Genomic DNA, 21,283 nt, shown 5'->3' on the forward strand with positions numbered 1-21,283 from the left:
GCTTTTTGGGTTTATTCCGTAGTCCCAGAATAGCGCAAGCGCAAGCGTACCCTCTGCAGTGCCACAACGGTAACAGTTTTCCTCGTTGCTGCCGCTTCCACAAGGAGCTTGCGATTGGCTGGAATCCATTGGGGGGGAAGCTTGCAACTGAGGCTTCCTTCGGATGCATGATCCTAATGGTGGGGTCGGTTGATTCGGTACCGACGCAACCGCTATATCGTCGGATTCGAATATTACTCCAAGAACAGGGCGCGCCGCGCCAGTACCCGAAACACCGTTTGTCTCTCAAGTTCATCCTTCATCCGACAATCGAGGAGTTTCTTCTTCTTATTCCTTCCTTGATCAGTGTATACCCCGTTAATACCGTACCGCCACGATGGTATGTTCGCTTGATGATGTTGTAAGTTGGTGACCTGGTAAAAAATTCCTATTACATTATTTTTTAAAATTATTTTACTTCATATTTAACTTCAAATCTTGTTACTCACATTACACTTCTAACTAGTCGAGAGTCTCTGCAAGCTCTCTTTTCTTCGTTTTGGGTTTTACTCATATTAATATTCTTTCCCATGGTTTTTTATGTATCACAGATGTTGCTTGCAGATATTGAAAAATTTCATTGATACTCGTATACATTTTATATGTAGTTTACGCAATGTCAGATGTAACTTGCTGCTAAAGATATATTGATATAGATATACAGTTAATTGAACTATAGTACACTATAATATAGTAAACACATTTTAAAGTGTTTTTAACTGTTGTCAATCAAAGTTTCAAGAATTGAATCTGCAGTTCAAGCGAATAAAAAATTTGTTGGGAATATACATGATTGATATTGATATTTGTTTCATTGTTAAAGATGCTGCTCTTTCAAACAGATAGATGTAGATCTCAAAAAAGAATTTTGCTTATATGCTTTTTTAAGACTGTAAATGTATCAACAGGATGAATCCAATTGTCGTTAATTTCTTATTTGTCATACACTAAAAGTGATAGAACATGAAAATTAGTTCTATCTCAATATTTTTTAATGAATAATTATCTTGTTACAAACTTAGTCTAAACTGACGTAAGATATATTACACGGCTTTTGATACACTGTTCTATCTCTCTTGAATAACTCTCGATAAAAAATTAATATAACAAATAAGATAAAATAATAATGAGAAAGTCATAACCCCGCCGTATTCTGTCTATCTAAATAGAATATCTATCTGATCTTAAATATATTTCATGAAACACAAAAAACATTACTCGCCGGAACTTCAATGAACGTAATATCTTTCATCTTAGATGAAATATCTATTCAAAATCATCATAGTACCTAATACATAACGAATCGCAACAGATGTTCCTTTGAGTCTCCATTACAATGACAAGTTGCGAAATAAATCCGGAAATATTTGAATTTGAAGATAAAACCGTTTAATTCGTTGACCAATTTGCTTCTAAACGAGAACTCATGGGATGATAAATCGTTTGAGCTATTAATAACAGCTGCTCCCGTCTGTCTCATCCTGCTTTATTGGCATCAAAGAAAGTTTTCAAGTTCGCCAATTCAAAAATTCTATTCAAGTAATAAACAGTAAATTAATAGAAGCTACGTGTGTTTACAGGCCGACGAACTGCCGCCAGAACAAATTGCAGGTATGCATTATATCAACTCCTAATTATTACAACAAGAAACATCAACGTGCAGTATCTGATGAACGAGTAGTTGAAGATCTAATACTATTTTAACGAGCCAATTTACTTAATTTCTACAATGTAGAACAGTCCCCTGTGTGTAAAACTAATTCTACAGCTCAACCTCAGGACCTATAAGAATGGCAACAACTGGTAGTATTAGACGAGTTGAATTTGGATAAAGCAAAATCCCGTGCACTGGTTTCGCAATACCCCTTTCTACCGTGGTAGTACTAAATATAGAGTCCCCAGCTAGTCCTATCTTTAGTCCTTCGTAGACGGAAAGTCTGTCGAGGAGCGTCTTTTCGCGTAAACCGAACAAAGTTAACACATAGTGTAAGACTTTCGCCCAGCCTCCACGAGGCCACGAGGATATTTTCTTGAGATGCTCGTTAAATTCGAGGTCTTCCCTGTTATCCTCTTCACATCCTCTTTTGCGCCACACGTGTTTTTCGATATGATTTTTTCAGTATAACCACGTCCCTCTCTTCCTCTCTCTCATTCTCTTACTCGTAATACCAATCTTTTGGAGTCTCTCTCTTACACCTCCTTCCCCCCGGTAGTTTATTTACGTTTGATTCGATTAGCGGCAGCTGCTGTCTAAATATAGAGTGGGCATCTTACCCAGGTGATGGAAGGTATCGAGTAACGATTAATCAAACAATCGGCTAGATTGAAAATAGCAAATGCCATTAGAAAATGCTCGTATCCATTTTCATATATTTATTTCTCTTGTCCTCGTGCACCTTTTTCTCCTTATCGTTCATTGCCTTCTCGAAGTGCCTGAAACGAATATTGGCACGTAAAGTAATAGTACTGAAAGGAGGGCACTGGGTGATATAATGAAAAATTTAGACAAATGTCTTACTCCTTGACGATGACGTACGTCGTGACCGAATTCACGGGTTACAGTGGATGTTAAATGAACAGACTTGACTGGTACGAGGATAAGAATGATGATAGTCTGAACGAAAGAGAGCCAAGTAATATCGCCGCCAAAATCACGAAGCAATCTAAGGGCATTAACATTGGATCTAAATCCGAACACATTGGCGTAACAGCTTCTGGTTTGAAAATGAAAAGGCTGCAGATCCTAGACGTAACGCCATTAAATTCTCCGTTCATCGTAAACAGTTTAATGAGCTTGGCTAACCAGTTCTCCAGACATGCCAGAGAACATTATACATTATTACTCAAACACGATTTCTATTGACGGATTTTATATACTTTATGACATGGTATAATAAATTTATCATAAAAGAATTTCTGTTACGTATAGTACTTCGCAAGGCGTTCGACAGCTTCGATCGTGATAAGAGCGGCAGCATCCCCACTGATATGGTATCCGATATTCTTCGACTGATGGGTCAACCCTTTAATAAGAAAATATTGGATGAGCTCATCGATGAAGTAGACGCAGACAGTATGTAATAATATAATTATTAACGTAGAATATAAGTACTGTTCAACTTACGTCATTGGTTACTGGAGACGCTCAAATTATATGGAGAATCTCAGCCAGCTGCTGAGGCAGGAGGTTTACTGGATTATTTTTAACCCATTTAAAGGGTCGTGTATACAAGTTCTCGCACGCGACCAATCGGACCACCTATGTAGAAATCTCGGCGAAATTAACGACATTTTAAATCGTGACACGACCAGAACCCGCCACTCTCTCGTCACTTCAAATTGACAAGGCATTTTTTGAAATGACGTATAGAATCGGGGAGACTCGAGTTCGAGGAGTTCGTCACACTGGCTGCTAAGTTTATCGTTGAGGAAGATGCCGAGGCTCTGGAGAAGGAACTGCGTGAGGCTTTCAGGCTTTATGACAAGGAAGGTGAGGCAACAAAGTTTTAATGTAAAATGTGATATAGTAAAACATGAAAAAAAAATCATACGCAATCTGGCTGTACCACTTGTGGCATCATGGCTTTGTTTCCGTTTTATTGGATGCCGGCCAACGAATCGCGAAACAGTTTACAAACTGCAAGACAAACTAGAGTTTAGCGAGTCCGCCATTATTCTGACGGGAATAATCAGAAGTTCTGAGAACATAGCGGTTAAATTATTAACTGTGTTTATGTAGGTATCGGGGCTAATCCGCGACCTGTATTGTCGGCGCTTGGCCAAGATGATACATGTCTTATATTTTCACTATTTGGAAAGAGCTGTATGGTTATACGGAAGTGTACATATAATAATGTAGGAAATTTGACATTTTCAGGCAACGGATACATCCCGACGACTTGTTTACGCGAGATTCTAAGGGAACTTGATGATCAACTTACGGATGAAGAACTTGATATCATGATTGAAGAAATTGACTCCGATGGTTCCGGCACTGTCGACTTCGATGGTAGGTCTAATAAATTTTTATAGACTGAAATAAGAACGCCTTAAAAAAAAGATCCCTCGCGACATCAGAAACGTTTAGACTAAATGAAACAAGTTTATTTATACGGCCTCCGACGATTCCGAGCAATCTGGCTGCCGTGAACTATTTTTACCTTCCATCCGGAGAAATCCTCGAGATTTATGAAAACAAGGCAATTGCTTGACGGATACTCTTAAATATTTCTTAACCGTTACGTTCACGTGGGGGTACGTGAGATGAGATACGATACGTTAACCAGATTTTATCCAAATCGTCCTGACACTTACTGAACCATGCATTCCCATTCCATCTTTATTTTATCTCGAGTCTGATATTTTTAAAAGGCTCTGCAATTTATATTAATATCTTGGACTTTCCGACATCATAATCGTTATGAAAGTGTTGTACGTTCCAAGTTCAGTATCAAGGACTTGGCATTCCGTAATGTATTCTCCAACTACATGTTACGAAATTCGATATCAGTTATCTGACATCCATGTATCCTCTAAAGCCGTTCTACAAACAGGAGTTTCCACATAATTTATTGACTGTTTATAGACGTGGTTAAATCAACAGATTGCTTCCATTCAACAGTAACCGCAATATCCGATATACGTAATCCATTATCGTTTATTCTCCTCTTACATGTTAATTTGTGTTTTAGAATTCATGGAGATGATGACTGGAGAATAGGCATCCGTCCTGAGGAGCGACCACAACGTCCTAACAAAGACAATCAGTGCAACAGCCACTTCATTCGTTACAATATTCGCCTCATTGATCAAACTATTGGCGACCTCGTTAATGAATTTTTCAGAAATCAATTACTGTCATTTACACTCCTATTCGCTATGGTAGTTTATCATCCACGCCATCTGACACATCAAGGGTTTGCTGATTCATCACGTCCAGTGAGAAAACGAACCCTGGATTAGAATTACTGGGCCAGTAAATTAACAAAATTCGTATGCACACTGTTGGAAGAAACTGTTGCTACGCCCAAGTTATGTATTACATTTATGTGTGCTGAATTTTTTTTCATAAACAGTATTTATTGTTAATAATAAAACTTTTGAAAAATCAAAAACTTATTATTTCAAGATCACTCGAGTGATGTTCCAAGTCGTTTAAATTATATGATTTATTCATATTTTATCTACGATCATATATTGTAGAATTGAGATTCCTTGATAATTGACGTATTTTTACGACTTATAACAGACATCTATTCAGAAAAATATTTATAAGCTGCTAACAACAAATAGACTAGACAATTTTTAAACGGTCACATCGTTATACTAATTTTATGGGAAATTCATTCATCGCTAGTTACAACTTTAAATAGTAGTTACTCATATACGTATGTTAAAGTGCCATTCCGATATGCACAGTGTGCGGACTAGACCGAAGTTTACGAACAAATACAATAATACTTATACCAACCTCGTAGAACGGCTGTTCGAAAGTTAGTCATAGCTTTTTAGATTAATCTACGAGTATGCATAACTTGTTATTTTAAGCATGAAACAGCGTCATCATCGATTAAATTTAGTACACCAATTACGATACTGGACCAAATGAATCTATTAAAAGTCCTACAATGATAATATAGCATTAATGATTCTCATATGAAAACTTTGAAGTGTTTTTGTTTATGAAGATAGAAATTTACATTCTCAATCACTTTTGCCGCAAGCTTCGTAAGTGAAATTAACGAATTCCTCTGTTTATTCTCATAAGAGTAAAAAACTAAGTAGAAAACTAATCATCCAGTAGAGACTGCTGAGATGAAAAAATGTGCAATACGCTCATAGAATTGAGGAGAATATTTGAAAAGAAAATTTGGAGAAAATTTCTCCTTCAATGAACGTCAACTTAAAGATGACACTTGTGCTTTCATGTGTATGTTTAAACGAGTGTCTGCAAATCCTCATCGTCAGAATCTTCGTGGGATGGGGATGACAGTAAATGTCACATCTTGAATAAATGAGGAAATTCGTTGCTGATTTCTCGCACAAGTTGTTGATCGCCCTGACTCTCTGGTGTCTCTTCGCAAAATATCCTATAATAATATATTTGGCTTTATAAAATGGTTTCGTACAACTACAGAAGTCTCATACAGACCTTGTAAAACATTTCAATAGATCTTCTGATCTATGACGGTGTTCGTTGTAGTTGGAACTTCGTACAATACGACGACATAATTCTAGATACTGCCGTCGCTAATAACATTCATATAACTTTTATTTTATACTCAAAGAATTAATGATACGTCATAATTCCATGCTTACCTTATTGCCAGGCGCTATATCAAATAACTGGCGGAGAATGATGTCAATCAAAATTTTAGCGTCGTTTGTGTAAAATAGGGATGCTGTTATTTCATTACTGAATAAATCAATAAATAATTTTAGTACAGAATGTGGTGGCGCTGGTTGATGATCAAATATTCGAACAGGATCTTCTATAATAAAAAATTGGATTTTTCAAAATGTCATATTCTAAGAATGCAATAATTACCTTCTCTATTCAATAAGAGTAAAATCTTCTCGGTGAATGTTTTAGCCACAGATCTCTCTTTCAAAGAATTCAAGACTATGTTTTCCGAGCTTGTGAATTGCAAATTATAAGACAGAATAAGATGCAGAAATAAATCTGGAATCTGATCCTCCATATCAGTATCTGGAGGAGTTTCAATTAAATCTACAAGGAATGATACAAAATCTCCTCCTAATTGTTCTGTAATTTTAAGTATTATTTTTTTAATGAATATATCGTCTGAGTAAAAAACTGTTTCAAATCACAAACCTAAATGCGTAACGGGCATCGGTTCACCCATTGAAAAGATCATTGTCAATAATAAAGAGGAATAATTCAATTTTGGAATATTCCTTGGATTACTTCTCATATCTCTTGCCAATTCCATTGGTAGAATACTGTTTAACATAATTGTTAAAGCTACAGGATCTAAGCTGCACATAACACCAAAAGATTGCAGTAGCAACTGTCTAATAGTCCATCTTGCTTCCATTTGATAGTAATCTATCAGAGTTGTAACACTATTATACTGATCCAGTCTCAATGCATGTCGAGAAACATTTGTATCTGCATTCGTCTTTAACGCACAAAAAATAAAGGCTTAATGTACTAATTACTATTGATACACAAAACGGGTTATACTTACTAATATAGAGGTCAATTCTTTAATATATTCTACAATAATACACTCATCTTCATATAGCATCCAATTTCTCTGCTGTGAATCCTCCTTGCAGGCACTCAATTCCGCAAAAATAACCTTGAGTCTATTTGCATCTAGAGTCTCCTCGATACTCAATTTTGAAGCAGTCAATGGTGCTTTTAATTGAGACAGTACATCGTTCAAACAGCGATTTGCGCTATCAGGTAACAACTGTTTTAATCCTGAGACCACAACCATAACTGCAATTTTTGACAGTTCATAACTAAGTTGGGTATTCTGTCGAACTTGATCTACCAACTGGTAAGCAGCTTTGGAATTAATCTCAGTCAAAGAAGAAGAGGCATTCTTCACAGGTGAACCTTGCATAGGTTGTCGCACATTAGTATGGGAAGGACTTTTACGGATATCAGTAACATCAGGCTGAATTCGTTGAACAGTTTCTGATTGTGACTGACGTGGATATTGTCTGCGTTGATCATTTACTGAACCACGACGATGTTGAGCTACAGGCTCCTGTTCTTTAGAATCTCTTTCACAATAAATACTAGATTGTGCTGTGGTGAATGTAGTATTACTGAGAGTAGACTTTGTATTTCCTTCCTGATTACTATATACATTTCTGGGAGTTATATCTTTATGTGGTCTAGGAACTGCATCAGTATTTGCAAAGTCTGGTGGCATTGGAGCTTGTTTTTTAGTTATTCTACTTAATTCTGCCTGCCTTTTCTTTTCAACAAGTCTCAAAACCAAATCTTGCTTATCCACATTAAGACTACTGTTTTCTTCAAGCTCCTCATCTTTTAATTTTATTATACATTTATCCAGAAAGTCAATTAGAAACTGCGGCTGCACCTAAAGATTCAATTCTGAATTACAAGGAAATATATCAAACATATTAATGGAATATACCTTCACTGTAGTAACGTAATTTGAAGGGATGTATCCAATTTTACCCATGCTGTTTACCACCTGCCACCAGTTTCTCTCTTTTGTATTTGTCTGGTACAGAACAAAGTGATCATTTTCACGGAAACTGAGAGTCTTAGCGAAAGTGGCCTTGAAGTCGTAGGAAGCCTTAAGCATTTCATAATTTTCTGTAAGTGTATGACAAACCATATAGTATTAAATCGATCTTACGATTCCGAGATAATTAACCGGTGATTGATAAATGAAAAGACTCACCTAACCTGATGCAATTGTCTCCCATTATGAATTATTAGAATAATTAAATGATATAGTAACTGGTCAACGCCCAGAAGAAAACTACTTTCAGAGGACTAGAAGGAGATAATCGTTTCACTTTCATTTACGCTCGACATTTTATTTGTTTCCTTTTGTCGCACGAGTAAGAAATAAGTATGAGCCAACGAGGACGACTAGCCCTCTAATGTAGGTAGGGCGGACTGGTATGATTTGAATTTAATATTTGTATTATTAAAAAATTTTTATTGAATTAAAATGAAAATGTAATTATAATAAAAAATGCCTTAGTTTTTTTGAAAAAATGTATTTTTCATAATTATTATTGTACATCTCGGAAAATATCAACAGACTGTTGAAAAACTTATATTAATAATGTAACATATTTATAGTATAATGATGTAAATTGATTCAAATGATTTATGAAGCCTCGAACATTCCTACTCCTAGAAGAAGGTTTCTTCGCGAAAAATGAAGGGTCAGAACTGGTGAATTCTTTGTAGCAAAGGTACGGAGCAAGTATGTTTCTACACATGTTTTCACATCAGGATTATGAGATACGTTTACATCTTCTAGTGTCATTTCTTCCGCAAGTTTCGTAAAGTCCCACAGTTTAAGAGTACAGTCAAGGGATCCTGGAATTTAAAGAAATGCATACAATTCAATGAACTGTATAATAATACTAACAAGTGATTATCTGCAAATTACCTGATACTAAAATGTTACCATCTCTGCTAAATGATAAACAATGCACATTAGCACTATGACTTGATAATGCTGCTACAAGATGCCCATGTGCTAAATCCCAGACAAGGATTCGATGATCAGCCCCTGCTGATGCTAGGAATCTTCCTTCAGCTGAGAATGCCAATGAATAAATTGGACCTTTGTGTCCAGTCATAAGCCGTACTTGGCTACCTGTCACACAGTCCCATAATCTGACAGTCATGTCACTTGAACCAGTTGCTACGTAGTTTGAGTTTGGATGAAACTGTACTACCTTTAATATCGAGAAATTTATTAGTATTGTAACGGTATTTTTTTAGCATTTAATCTTTGGTCCTTTCTAGAATATACTTTATAATGTAAAAAGTAACCCCCAAGAGTAACTCTATCCAGAAATAGTTAAAATGTTTGGTAAAGGAAATGAAAATTAACGTTTAGGCTTACATCGACGTCCGAATAGTGACCAGCAAATATACGTAATGGTTGATGTGAATCCGTAGCCCAAAGTCTTGCAGTTTTGTCATGGGATGCAGTAGCAAAGTAATATCCATGGGGTGAAAATCGTACTGACCATACAGGATATAAATGACCCTTGTAGCAAACAACACAAGTCCACGTATGAAGCGACCACAATCTCACTGCCACATAAAAATCCTTTAATCTTAATTTTCATAACGTCATCAATATTATGTAAGAAAAAGAATTTTATACCTGTTGCATCTTCTGAAGATGAGAGTAAAAGATTTCTATCTGGACTAAAAGATAAGCTGTATATGGGTCCACTATGGCCATACAATGATCTTACTGTTTCTGCAGTCCTGTCATCCATCATTCGTACTAACACGTCTTCTACAAAGATCATTGACTTGTCACCACATTACAGTTGTGAAAGTAATACTTTAGTTCTATCAATCCTCTACAAGTCTAACAAACCTGCTTCTTTATTGATATCTTGCAGTTGATCACCCGTCTTCATGAGCCTTAACTTTTGAGGAACTAAACTCCAGACTTTAATTGCTGAATCGCTGAATCCAACAGCTAACAAACTAGAATCTTCTGCGATTTCCGCTGCTGTTACACTAAATTTTATATTATAAAATACTGTTTGTTTAAGTATTCAATATAAACTTACTTACCCGTGGACAGCGTTCAACAAGGTATAAAAACATATAGAAGGCAAACTATCTGGTCCCAGGACAACTCTTTTCGATGCTTCTCTCAATGCCTTCAATTTCTCTAATTTATCAGCATCTTTACTATTGTAGAAAAATTATGAATTCACATCTGTATTCTTTTTGCGAGCAATATATAAAATAGAAATTAACTAACAGATTTGGCAAAGGCATTCTTCCTACTGGTGGTGCATTTGGATCTGATTTTGTTTTCTTTGAAAAAAGTGGATCTTTCTTTGCTTTCTTTTTCTTTGGTTTGTCACCTTCAGTCCCAGCGGTATCGTCCTCTTCTTCTTCTGCTGGTGGTATACATTGTATGTCTGGCTCCTTCAAAAGACCATAGTAAACCTTTGCCTTATTATCTGAAGGAATTAATTAAAACAATGAATGCACTAATAATTTTACTTTGATTTTATTATGCTGTTATGTTATTAGTTACCTTGTCTTGTAGCTTCTCCAACAATAGCACCTGATGTGGCTTCAATTTGTTGCTTGTTACGTGCAACACCTTCATACATATCAAAGTAAAGATGTTCTTGTATGATATTTAAAAGTACACTGTGTTTCTTTTCTTGTAAGTGTCTCTTCAGTATAGAAAGAGTATCCCGCGACATTCTGATTATAAACTGATTGGATCTGCAGCACAATTATAGTTATTATTAATTACATTTCCAGAACGTAACATTAGTATAAACAAATATTACATACTTAAATGTGTCTGTCAATTCATTTCCTGCCATTTGCTCTCGTTTTGTTACATTAGACAGTTTTTTCAAATCTTCTTGGTAATACTCTTCCAAGTTACCACAAAACTTCTCCATAAGTTGCTTTGCTTCCACGGAATGATTGTTATATACAAGTTCCAGATACATATGTACCAATACAGGATATAATATTGTACCAAGTTCATGCTGTAACAAAATCATGATCATAAACATTGTAAAATATCTATAATAAAGCATACTTCTGACAAACCTTATAAATATCCAAAGAACCCTCAACAAATTTCTTTAATTCACTATAAGCTTTCTCATAAAGTGCTGGATCCCCTTCACTCTTGTACGCAGATAGTACACTATTTACTTCTGATTCTGTTTGCTGATTGTCATCTGCAGTTATATCTGTTAAATTTGCTTCTTTCCTAAACAAGTCCTCTGTGCTCTGTGCAAAGTTAAGAATGTTCAAATAATAGATTGCACTTTTAACATTTTTTCAATTGTTAGTAAATATTGTTGTTTACAATTCATCTTGAGCGTTACGTTTTCCATATATTATTACATTAAAGTACCTTTAAATTATATTTCCGCAACAACTGCAATACAGCAAGAAGAGTGTTCTTATCTCCGTCCATAATTCGTGTACTTCTTTAGTGTGAAAATTTCTTAAAAAACATTTAACACGCTAACTGCCTTTCAACCATAACCCACAACATAACCTTTAATCGGAGAAATCTGCTAATATAGTAGATTTCCGTTACGTAAGTGCGTACAAGACATTAGTGGAGACAAAAGCAGATTTAGTGAGTGTCCCCTCTCTATACGCGTAATCCTTCAGATTATAGACAGCTTTTGTTTAATATTTATAATTTTGTGTTTCGTGCGATAAGAATACTAGTTGAACGGAATTATCAATGGCCATTGATGGCCATCAATAGCCATTGGTTGAAGCGGTAGTGGGGATTGACAGGAATGCGTGAAGCGCTGACATAACGAGTATGCACTTATCGTAAGTTTATTGTATGTATGTACATTCAAGCGTCATTAATCTCCTGGGCCCATAAATCTATTTTTGTCTCTGTCCCACTCATGTAATTTAAATACGCAAACCTAGTCAGTAAATTCAGGCATTAACAACATCTCTGTTACTGATTTGAGCGTACGTCAGCATATGTATATGCATTTCCACAAAGGGGGTGTCCGTTGTGACTGTACCCGTGGCCACCCGTAGCGGCTAGTGACCCAATACATTTTGCATTTACGCCACGGTAAAACAGTGAGCTAACATATCTGAAAATCCAACAGAGCGATTTTTAACGGCAGTTGATAAGCATCGCCGTCGTCCATGTGATCAAGAACTAGTGCGCGAAAGTCGTACCAAGTCCGGGCGCTTGCAAAGTCTCTCGTCTTCAGTCTTGTGAAATCGAAGCGGAAGTGGTGGCTCGCTTGGTGAGAAGAGAGAACTGGAGAGTGAGAGAGTGTAAGAGAGGAAAAACTAAGGGAGGTTATCGCACGAGTATAGTAGAGTCGCTTCAGGGTGATTGATCCCAGTAAACAGGTGCAGTTCGATCGGTGACCGATTAGTTGGCCATTATTGGTGCTGGTACGCGGCTAATAGTGCTCGCGATGTGTGTGCAAATCGTGTCGCGGGTGCGTAAATACGTCTGAATCGTGGGGCGAGGCCCGCACGGTTTCTTCTCGCTCCGGCTGATCTCAACGTGAGACATGAGTGTTTACAACGCCACGGTGGTGGTGGCCGCCGCTGCAGCCGCTGCCGCCGCCGCGACGCCCGACGGCGCCGATGACTGGGTCGAGTTTTGCGACAGACACGCCCGCGCTGCCGCATCGGATTTTGCTAAGGCCTTTTGCACCTACGTCAGCCTCAATTTGCCTGAAAGTGCAAGGGCCACCCTCTCGCATCGTGACTTCCTCAGGAAGTTCGTTGAGACCTTCTGCGACCACTTCGAGAGCGAGTACCTTAGACGGAGTGCTAGGTCTCTTTTCGCATTCTTTATAGTTTTTATTATTTCTGTGTTTATAGTTTTGACATCTGTCGAAAACATTGAAGGTAGGGTTTATCGCGTATGGGATGTCCTGGGATATGTTTCTTCTATTCATGTCTTGTTTTAGTAAGGATTTGTACAATGTTTCTCTGATAACTTATTGTTATAAGATTTATTATGCTACTACTAGAGATTGTATAATTTGGAATATACAGTGCATCACTTATGTTCAACGAATTTCATTTTATGCACAGGTCTCCTTCGTTCTATGACCCAAGACATTCTACAAACAATGACAGAGAAGCCAATTCTTCAAATCAAAATAATAGACCACCAGTACGTGCGTCTTCACATGAAGAATTTAGCGATTACTCCGAACAGGATGGCGAGGCTGTATCTCCAAAACCAGTGCACAAACCATTCTTCCGAAGATTATCATTTAAGGGTCTTAAGAAGGGTAAAGGATTCTTTCACAAGCAGCAGAGCGACGAGGTGAAGCTCTCTCAGAGTGAAATTTACAAGGATAAACATTCTAAGGCAAAACTTTCAAAGATCGTTGTGGAGTGTAGAAAGGAAGGCATAGTGAATTCCCTCATGGGAGAGAATATTGATGGCACACAGAAATGGGAAAAGTCTCGACTAGCACTAATTAAAGCCATAGGTGGTTACATGTTAGAATTTTATTCACCACCAAAAGCAGTAAAACCACGAAGTGGAGTTTTTTGCTCAGCAATCACGGAAGCACGAGAAACAACCGCCCTGGAGATGCCGGACCATGAAAACACATTCGTACTCAAGACTCAAAATATGGAGTTTGTCATAGAAGCTTATGACTCAAACGACATGAGATCTTGGCTGGCAACGATAAAATACTGCATGAGAACCGTGCAGCAATGTTCTGTAGCCACGGGCTCCGGTAATAATGATTCTGGAGTGGGAGATTCCTTAGCTCATGGCTCTTCGTCTTTGAGTACAGAAGGAGATAGGCTAAGGGCGAATTCTACGAGTAAGAATTCTAGGACTGCACATGACCATACAGATGAACAAGGTAATCCACCAGAATTACCTCCAAGACTTCGACTAAGCAGTAATAGCAATCTGGAACTGTGTTCTTCCCAACAAGAAATAGAACAACGTAAGTACCATATACATACTCAACTGCAACAAAATACTTGAATGTTCACAGTGACCTTTCATTTGAAAAAATTTATTCCAGTAACAAGCAACGATGGCGAGTTAGACTTATCTAGCAGTTTACGAGAATATGCATGGTTTCATGGTACACTACCTAGATCCGATGCTGCACAGTTGGTACTACACAATGCTGCAAATGGCCACGGCGTCTTCCTGGTTCGTCAAAGTGAGACGCGAAAGGGAGAATTCGTTCTTACTTTTAATTTTCAAGGAAGAGCAAAGGTAATTAATCATTTCGTTAGGGCATACATTAATATTATAAGACAACAATATCTCTCTTTTGTTTCCCTCTTTGTAACAGCATCTCAGGATGACCCTGAACGATCAAGGTCACTGTCGAGTCCAACATCTCTGCTTTCCGGCAATCTACGATATGCTCGAGCACTTTCGTCAGAATGCCATACCTCTCGAATCTGGTGGCACTGCTGACGTTATGCTGACTGACTACGTAGTGGCGAATCCCGTTTCAAGAACTACTCACCACAACGTGACCGGGGTTGGTTCTCAGCAGCTCCAGGAGAGGAGACCGGCTGCAGCCCCGGAGCCCAGAGAAGTAAGAGTCAGCAGCGGAAGTCTAACCCCTCTTGAGTGAGAGCGAGTGGCCGACTCCCACAGTCTGAAGTCTGATCTACAGACAGTGAGTAGATAAAGAGATAAAGTGATGGCGGCGCCCCCCTTTTATTCGAATCTCGCGTAGAAAATGTACTCAAGACGCACACGATACCCTGATCGAATAATAGGCCCGAGGAATGATTCGACTCTTTGAGGATGATTATCCTAGAAAACGTTTCTCATCATAGACAAGATAATATTAGACTAATCTAGCATAAATTTATAGAAAACTATTAAATTCGTCATCTTTCTTATCATCATCTTCCAGAAGAGTCGATGTGTTCTTAGGTTTCCCTTAGGAATCCGATTTCATTCTAAAGGAGATAATAATCTTTCTGTGTAAATTAGTCAATTAGTACACAGAGAATCACCTAGACAACGGTACCACGGAACATAATCAAAATTTATACTATAAAAAATATGACCGTGGGGGAAGGGTCTCGCTTTTAGAAAAGATATTCTTAAACTTTCTGGTAGCTTTGTCACGTCATTATTCCTCATGAATTTTATCTAAAACTTCACACACACGAAATCCAAGAATGTAGTGATCTAAAATATTTTCAAGAAACACTGGCACTTCTTCAGGTATCCAGAAAATTTAAGAAACTATAGCGAAGGTACCTTCACCGTACAATGAGTTAAAAGAAATGGTCCATCCGTTTACGGAACAGGTTCAGACTCACGGCGGTTCCATAAGAACCCGTGCAGAATCGTTGGAACGACTGGAACAACAGATCAACAATGCGGAACAACAGAGTTCGGCCTCGTCTAGTGGAAGAGCCGTACAGAATGCATACAGCTTCCTTTGACGCTGGATACGAAGTAATTTACCATCGGACTACCATCCGGTTAGTCCCTCAGACTGAATATTCTCCGTACGTCGAACAACACTTGAACATTTATTCGAATGGGTTTACGTAACAGGCTGATCAAAAAATTATCCAAATCGAATGGAACCGAACGCGGTAGCCGGCCGTTCTGTGATAAGGAACGAAATGTTTATTATACTGTTTTATTTATAGTTTTTATTTAAACAGCCACAGTCTCTATTGAGATGCCTCTACCGGTATAATCGGGAGACTCAACTCCTTTCAAATGATCATATATATATATATATTTAAGATGCTTTAATCAAAACGAGAATGTATTTCCTACAGATAGGAACTTTCTCTTTTTGTTCTGTTATCCCCTTTTTTTTTACTTCAAACTCATATCTCTATGCCTCCCTTCTTCTTCAGTTTTTTTATTCAATATTTTTACAGTTCCTGTTCTTTTTATTCCTCTGTCTCCCTTTCCCTCTCGCTCTCTCGCAATCACGTAAGAGGTTTTAATATGTATATATTTTTTCTCGTTTTCTCAGGTATATGTAATTTATCTGTTTGATTAGCCGTTTATGTTTATAATAGGTACCATACTATGTTCCTTAAATGCAATATGACACAGTGTATTGCTGTATCGTTGACTTAGCTCATTCGGAAGATCCTCGTACGTATCTTTAAGGTGACTGAGGAGTGCAAACGCCCATCTTGAATTTCTAATCATGAAAATCATTAATTATTCCGCATGAAAGCACCATGCAAGTAACAGTGCAGCTTGCAAAAATTGACGAGCACGATGTTCGCATAACAATTTATTATTACAATATTTCATTTGAGAAAGTACTTCACAGTCCCCTTGAGCAAAAATCATGTACGATTACGCTTAGCCGTGACTAGTATGTATAACGTGCTACAGATGCTCAACACTTGATCTTCTCCTTTGATTGTAAGACGATAGCGCAACATGTATTTTTATTTTTTTTTTTATTTTTATCCCTACGTTATCACTCAATGTCTTCGTCATCCTTATCGCAGAACTATGTTCGTTCCCCACGTCCGATCCCGGTAAATATTTTCGAAACGGAGATTTCGAGTTTGTGGTCTTTGACGATGGGAGCGACATCGTGCGTGCGCATGCGCAATCTAACCTAAATTTAATGATAGTTTTCCAAGCTTTACTTATTTTATACGATTAGTATTTATTCCATAGATACACGTACTTGCTAAGACGTTGTATCTAGAGATGAGATTTTTTCTGTTTCTCGTTTTCTCTTTTTCATCCACGAAAAGAAAAGTCGGCGCGTGGGAAACCGCAACTTGCCGCGCAATTGTATATTGTATTCCTGACAATCTTTGTGTGCCGATCCTGTCCGATCTCCTAGCTTCTACTTTTTACTACGTATACGGTGCCTTTCGCGTCCCATTTAATTATTCCCGAACAAATTATATAAGCATTACAAATGCCGTGTGCAATAATCAGCGAAGCCGCAACCGATATTTTTAGAGATACATATGTCTGCTGGTTACACGCGACTGGCTGCTATAGTCCAACCTCGCGCGGTCCCCACGCGACGATATTTTACCTTCTTCCTGTCGTTATCTGTAGGCAAAGATACTAGCATAAACGACGGCATGTACTGTCGATTCATTCGAAAGGGTGGATTGTCCAATCCAAATAATATTAATTCAAATGAGTAATTATCTGACTGATTTAATTATATCGAGTGAACTCGAAGGAAGGATTTGTCGCGCGCCTGTATAATTAATATAAAAATTCCCGCGGTAAATCAAGCACGATGGCCTGGAGCGAATTTTCAAATTTCCATACAATTCATGACCTCACGTTTGAATAGTACAGGATATTCACGTAAACCTGTATGTAAATTCTTGACGAAAGTTCAAAACTTCGTAAAAAATTTTTCTTTCGAAAAAAAAAATATCACGATCGCTTAATAAGTTTTCCCAAAGTCGACGTTTTACCCGTCTTCTTTTTTTATTTTAATTTTTTTTTAATATCCTCGGAGAAGAATGAAGCGAAGTCAACACCACACAAGTTTCTTGGCAATTTCTAATTAAAAATAATTTTAAATACAATTTCAATACGTATACGAAAATAACTAAACATTTTCTTTTTCATTTGTAAAAGAGTATCCTTCGCTATTTCTTTTATTGAAGTAGCTACGTTTGTACAGATTTTAATACTGAAGACTGCCCTTTCCTCTGTTATCCTTTTTTTGTTACAAATCTTCATATACTTATTACTACATGCATATACATACATACGAACTATATATCGATAAGCTATTTTCCTAATGAAACAGAATGTGCATTCTATGTTTACTTCGGTTTAAGCCTAGGCGTCGTTACGATTTCTTCCTACGAATGAGAAGTGCATTTTCTTTTTTCCTCTTCTCTTTTTCTATTTCACTTTTTTAGTCTCTCTGCCTCTTCTTTGAATTCAGATTCTTTTAACGTTAACTATTAGTAGAACTTATTGTCAACGGGATATTTATCTAGATTAGAAAAAGCCCTCTTTATTTCTAAAGAACAGCAAGTCACACGTGTAATTGTAACTATCTTGAGTATAATGTGTACAGTACATACATATCGCTCGCGTAGAAGTCTCGATATAATTTCAATTACGCCATGATATCGCTAATGTTTTAATGTTCGGTTCTAAAGGTCTTGCAAACTTCGTTTGGAAGGTAAAATAATAATTGGGAGTCGTAGAAACTTGTATGATATTATAAAGAAAAGCTCCAATTACGAAAAAAAAAAATGAGACGAAAATATCCCGCCGCTTATTATTATTTTATTGATAAATACGATCGTTTTTCAATTGATGTCTAAAAGAAAGAAAACTACGCAACCAGTACATATCTCGTTCGTGAATTATCTCCGGCTTTTCCAGTTTTTATTAAAGCGAAATAGCGTAGGTGACGATGATTGCTTTTACTATCGGTGAGCGATTGAAACGCGATTTCATAGATTATTGATTTTCCTTACGCGTTGCACAAAGAGAAAAAGAGGAGGAAAAAAGGTAAATGAATAAAAAAAAAGAATAATCCTAACCACATTAATGTCCACATATTCGATGAGGAGGATAATCGACCAGTGTGCGAGCTTTGTATTGTTTTTAATGCCGAAGTGTAACGAATTGATTCCATCGTTATGTGTTCTTCGATGCTGTCACGGAGTGTATAACTCAACGAGTATACTAAAACTAAGTACCAGAAAAAAAAGATTTATGTACAGTACCATCTAGTCTAAATAAATTAAGCTCTTAACAAATCAACGGCCAAGGAACGTTTATTTTATTACTTTATAATCTTGTTTAATTTAGGAAGATACATGGTATACGCATATCAACTGCAAATTCTTTTATTCGACATCTATAACGGGTGATATCTGTAACATAATTTTGGAAACTTCAAAATTAAAAAAGATAATGTTCAAGAAATTTATTGCTATCATACTTACGTAGTATTCAACGTAGCAGGTTTGACCTGCATCTGTTTTTACCATGTACTGGAAACATAGTAATCCACAATCATCCGTCCTCATGGAGACTTTATTTGCACAGTATAATGCTTTCATGGCTGGTTTAATGTGGGCTAATTTATAGCAAGAATTGGCTGTAGTGTTGCACTCGAAACTCTCCACAAGATCACTATCACGTGGTAATTCGATGCGACATTCGCCGGCTATGCCATCTGTGCTAATTCTGAAATATGGTGCTTCAGGGGAAAGCAATAGCTAGAGAATAATAGAAGTGTTTAAATTCGTCGTGATAAATTATATTTTACTGGCTAACGGTAAAGTACAGTGGAAACTCGATTAACCGGACTAATTGCTGTCGTAAGTCATTCGAATAATCGAAAATCCGGATAATTAAGTGTATGAAGAAAAGCGGTTTTTGTATTACATACATATATATTAACTCTAGAAAGATAACCTACGCCGCCCGCGCATGGTTATCTTTTAGTTACGTTGTCATATGGTATCTTTCTAGGGAAACTGTCTAGCTAAAACAATAATGAAACAGGGCGAAGAAGAGATCGCGTGGGGCGCGGGCGGGTAGAGCCAGCGCAACATGTCCGTGCACGCACGGACTAGACTACAAAGATATTTGCTCGCAGTTAGTAATCCGGATAATCACGAATTCGTATAACTGAGGTCCGGATAATCGAGTCTCCACTGTAATAGGAATTTGGAAAAACCTCAATGAATTCACTTGTCCCATCGAGTTCAGCTAAAACATCCTTTAACAAATCTGTTTGCAGAACTATTTTGTTCAGTACATCCTCTGCATCGAGATGGAAATCAAGCAGTTCTCCTAATTCCTGAGTTTTTAAAGAACAATCTGTAATGATACCATTCTCTTCTATAAGCATAGTTACTGGGTGACCTGTGCCCTGGTGAAGAATTGATTGATATTGTCTTTGGGGTCCATAGAAAAATTAATAATTTAGAAGCAATTTGATATACCTTATAAAAGAGCTGTGCAGCTACTGAACTTGACTGACTGTTTATATCTGACCAGAACATGCACAGACATTCTACAAGGACATTCAGATTTATGCGAAATATTACTTCCTCCTTCAGTTTGAACTCTTGGAAGACATCAACTGGAATGTATGCACTGGCTTGCATACATTTTGCATCTTCAACTGTTATCTTAAGACCATTATCAGTTCCAAAACAAGTGGCTGTCTGCAATTATTTATAATATTATATATTTTTCCTTGTATCATGGCATTCATGTTATAGGATTATTTAATGCACCTCTTTGAAATTCACAGACTTGAGTAACTGAACTACAGTTCTAAGATTTCCCAATTTAGCTACAAATTTATAATCATTTGCATTTGGTATCATTGCAATTATATGAAGCTTGATATAGCAACAAATTTCGAAATTGTACTGATGTTACTTCTCTGTGGGTTAATTTTTTAGTGTCAAGTGATGCTAACCAAGCTGCTAAAATATGCTTGCACGTAAATGCAGAATGTTCAGTTAAAACTTGAAATCTGAAAACAAAAACATCAATCAGAATTTATCTATGAAACAAACTATCATAATAAATGAGAATATACCTAAAGGCTGCACAAGTACAAAAATGAACATCAGGAAATAAAGTGTATACTTTATTCGAAAATCCTTTAACTTCAATGAGCCACCTAGAACTTGCCACGTCTTTGGAAATTCCTGTTTTTATAGATTCCAAAGCTAAGATATGACTAATCCGTCCCAGTTCATACAATTCTAATGCTCGTTCAAATACTCCTCCAAATACATTATATAGCTTCACAAGGGTATCATCTGTAACTGTAACATAAATTAAAATAAATCAGTCTAAAAAATTCCTCGTTTAAAAAGAAATAAAAAAAATATTTATGATAAAAGTTATATCAACTATAATCTTATGGTAAATACATTTTTGTTCCTTCGCGAAAGTAACGGCAGCTTCTTTCAAAGTTTGCTTTGCAATATTCGTCAACTTTCTTTCATACTCTGTAGATAATTCAGGGGACATCTGTGCATTAGACACCATCATACAATATCATGTAACAT

The 21,283-nt window shown here is 36.9% G+C and overlaps 5 protein-coding genes across 10 annotated transcripts; 2 read left to right on the plus strand and 3 right to left on the minus strand.

Moving 5' to 3' along the window:
- Positions 1-189: 189 nt before the first annotated feature.
- On the plus strand, positions 190-5,015 carry LOC107266686 (troponin C). Of its 2 annotated transcripts, none has more exons than XM_015737429.2 (6): positions 190-400; positions 1,620-1,650; positions 2,969-3,112; positions 3,410-3,529; positions 3,917-4,048; positions 4,731-5,015. In XM_015737429.2, the coding sequence occupies exons 1-6, from the start codon at positions 377-379 to the stop codon at positions 4,757-4,759; spliced, it is 480 nt and encodes a 159-aa protein (XP_015592915.1). In that variant the 5' UTR covers positions 190-376; the 3' UTR covers positions 4,760-5,015. The 2 variants fall into 2 exon arrangements, with proteins under 2 accessions (XP_015592915.1, XP_015592916.1); XM_015737430.2 differs by having other exon boundaries at positions 196-379.
- Positions 5,016-5,189: 174 nt separating this feature from the next.
- On the minus strand, positions 5,190-8,662 carry LOC107266685 (NCK-interacting protein with SH3 domain). Of its 3 annotated transcripts, none has more exons than XM_025083951.1 (8): positions 8,451-8,662; positions 8,178-8,342; positions 7,251-8,120; positions 6,875-7,181; positions 6,587-6,805; positions 6,358-6,530; positions 6,191-6,288; positions 5,190-6,128 (listed from the first exon to the last, which is right to left on the minus strand). In XM_025083951.1, the coding sequence occupies exons 2-8, from the start codon at positions 8,223-8,225 to the stop codon at positions 6,038-6,040; spliced, it is 1,806 nt and encodes a 601-aa protein (XP_024939719.1). In that variant the 5' UTR covers positions 8,226-8,342; positions 8,451-8,662; the 3' UTR covers positions 5,190-6,037. The 3 variants fall into 3 exon arrangements, with proteins under 3 accessions (XP_024939719.1, XP_015592913.1, XP_015592914.1); XM_015737427.2 differs by having other exon boundaries at positions 8,178-8,362; XM_015737428.2 differs by lacking the exon at positions 8,451-8,662 and having other exon boundaries at positions 7,251-8,134; positions 8,178-8,315.
- A 97-nt stretch (positions 8,663-8,759) lies between these two features.
- Positions 8,760-12,006, minus strand: LOC107266687 (transcription initiation factor TFIID subunit 5). The gene is made up of 11 exons (XM_015737431.2): positions 11,655-12,006; positions 11,342-11,527; positions 11,075-11,277; positions 10,806-11,002; positions 10,524-10,728; positions 10,331-10,450; positions 10,128-10,273; positions 9,906-10,043; positions 9,639-9,832; positions 9,177-9,468; positions 8,760-9,103 (listed from the first exon to the last, which is right to left on the minus strand). The coding sequence occupies exons 1-11, from the start codon at positions 11,715-11,717 to the stop codon at positions 8,889-8,891; spliced, it is 1,959 nt and encodes a 652-aa protein (XP_015592917.1). The 5' UTR covers positions 11,718-12,006; the 3' UTR covers positions 8,760-8,888.
- On the plus strand, positions 11,897-19,004 carry LOC107266688 (SH2B adapter protein 1). 3 transcript variants are annotated; one of them, XM_025083952.1, is made up of 5 exons: positions 11,897-12,091; positions 13,340-14,220; positions 14,302-14,501; positions 14,581-14,832; positions 15,563-19,004. In XM_025083952.1, the coding sequence occupies exons 1-5, from the start codon at positions 12,081-12,083 to the stop codon at positions 15,698-15,700; spliced, it is 1,482 nt and encodes a 493-aa protein (XP_024939720.1). In that variant the 5' UTR covers positions 11,897-12,080; the 3' UTR covers positions 15,701-19,004. The 3 variants fall into 3 exon arrangements, with proteins under 3 accessions (XP_024939720.1, XP_015592918.1, XP_015592919.1); XM_015737432.2 differs by lacking the exon at positions 11,897-12,091 and adding an exon at positions 12,411-13,076; XM_015737433.2 differs by lacking the exon at positions 11,897-12,091 and adding an exon at positions 12,414-13,076 and having other exon boundaries at positions 14,581-14,916.
- LOC107266690 (cell cycle checkpoint protein RAD1) lies at positions 19,001-21,037 on the minus strand. The gene is made up of 6 exons (XM_015737435.1): positions 20,806-21,037; positions 20,495-20,739; positions 20,198-20,422; positions 19,930-20,124; positions 19,190-19,465; positions 19,001-19,117 (listed from the first exon to the last, which is right to left on the minus strand). Exons 2-6 carry the CDS (start codon positions 20,585-20,587, stop codon positions 19,091-19,093), a joined length of 816 nt encoding a protein of 271 aa, XP_015592921.1. The 5' UTR covers positions 20,588-20,739; positions 20,806-21,037; the 3' UTR covers positions 19,001-19,090.
- Positions 21,038-21,283: the final 246 nt, after the last annotated feature.

Source organism: Cephus cinctus, unplaced genomic scaffold, assembly GCF_000341935.2.
Source record: "Cephus cinctus unplaced genomic scaffold, Ccin1 Ccin1_scaffold0330, whole genome shotgun sequence".
Classification (NCBI taxonomy): domain Eukaryota; kingdom Metazoa; phylum Arthropoda; class Insecta; order Hymenoptera; family Cephidae; genus Cephus; species Cephus cinctus.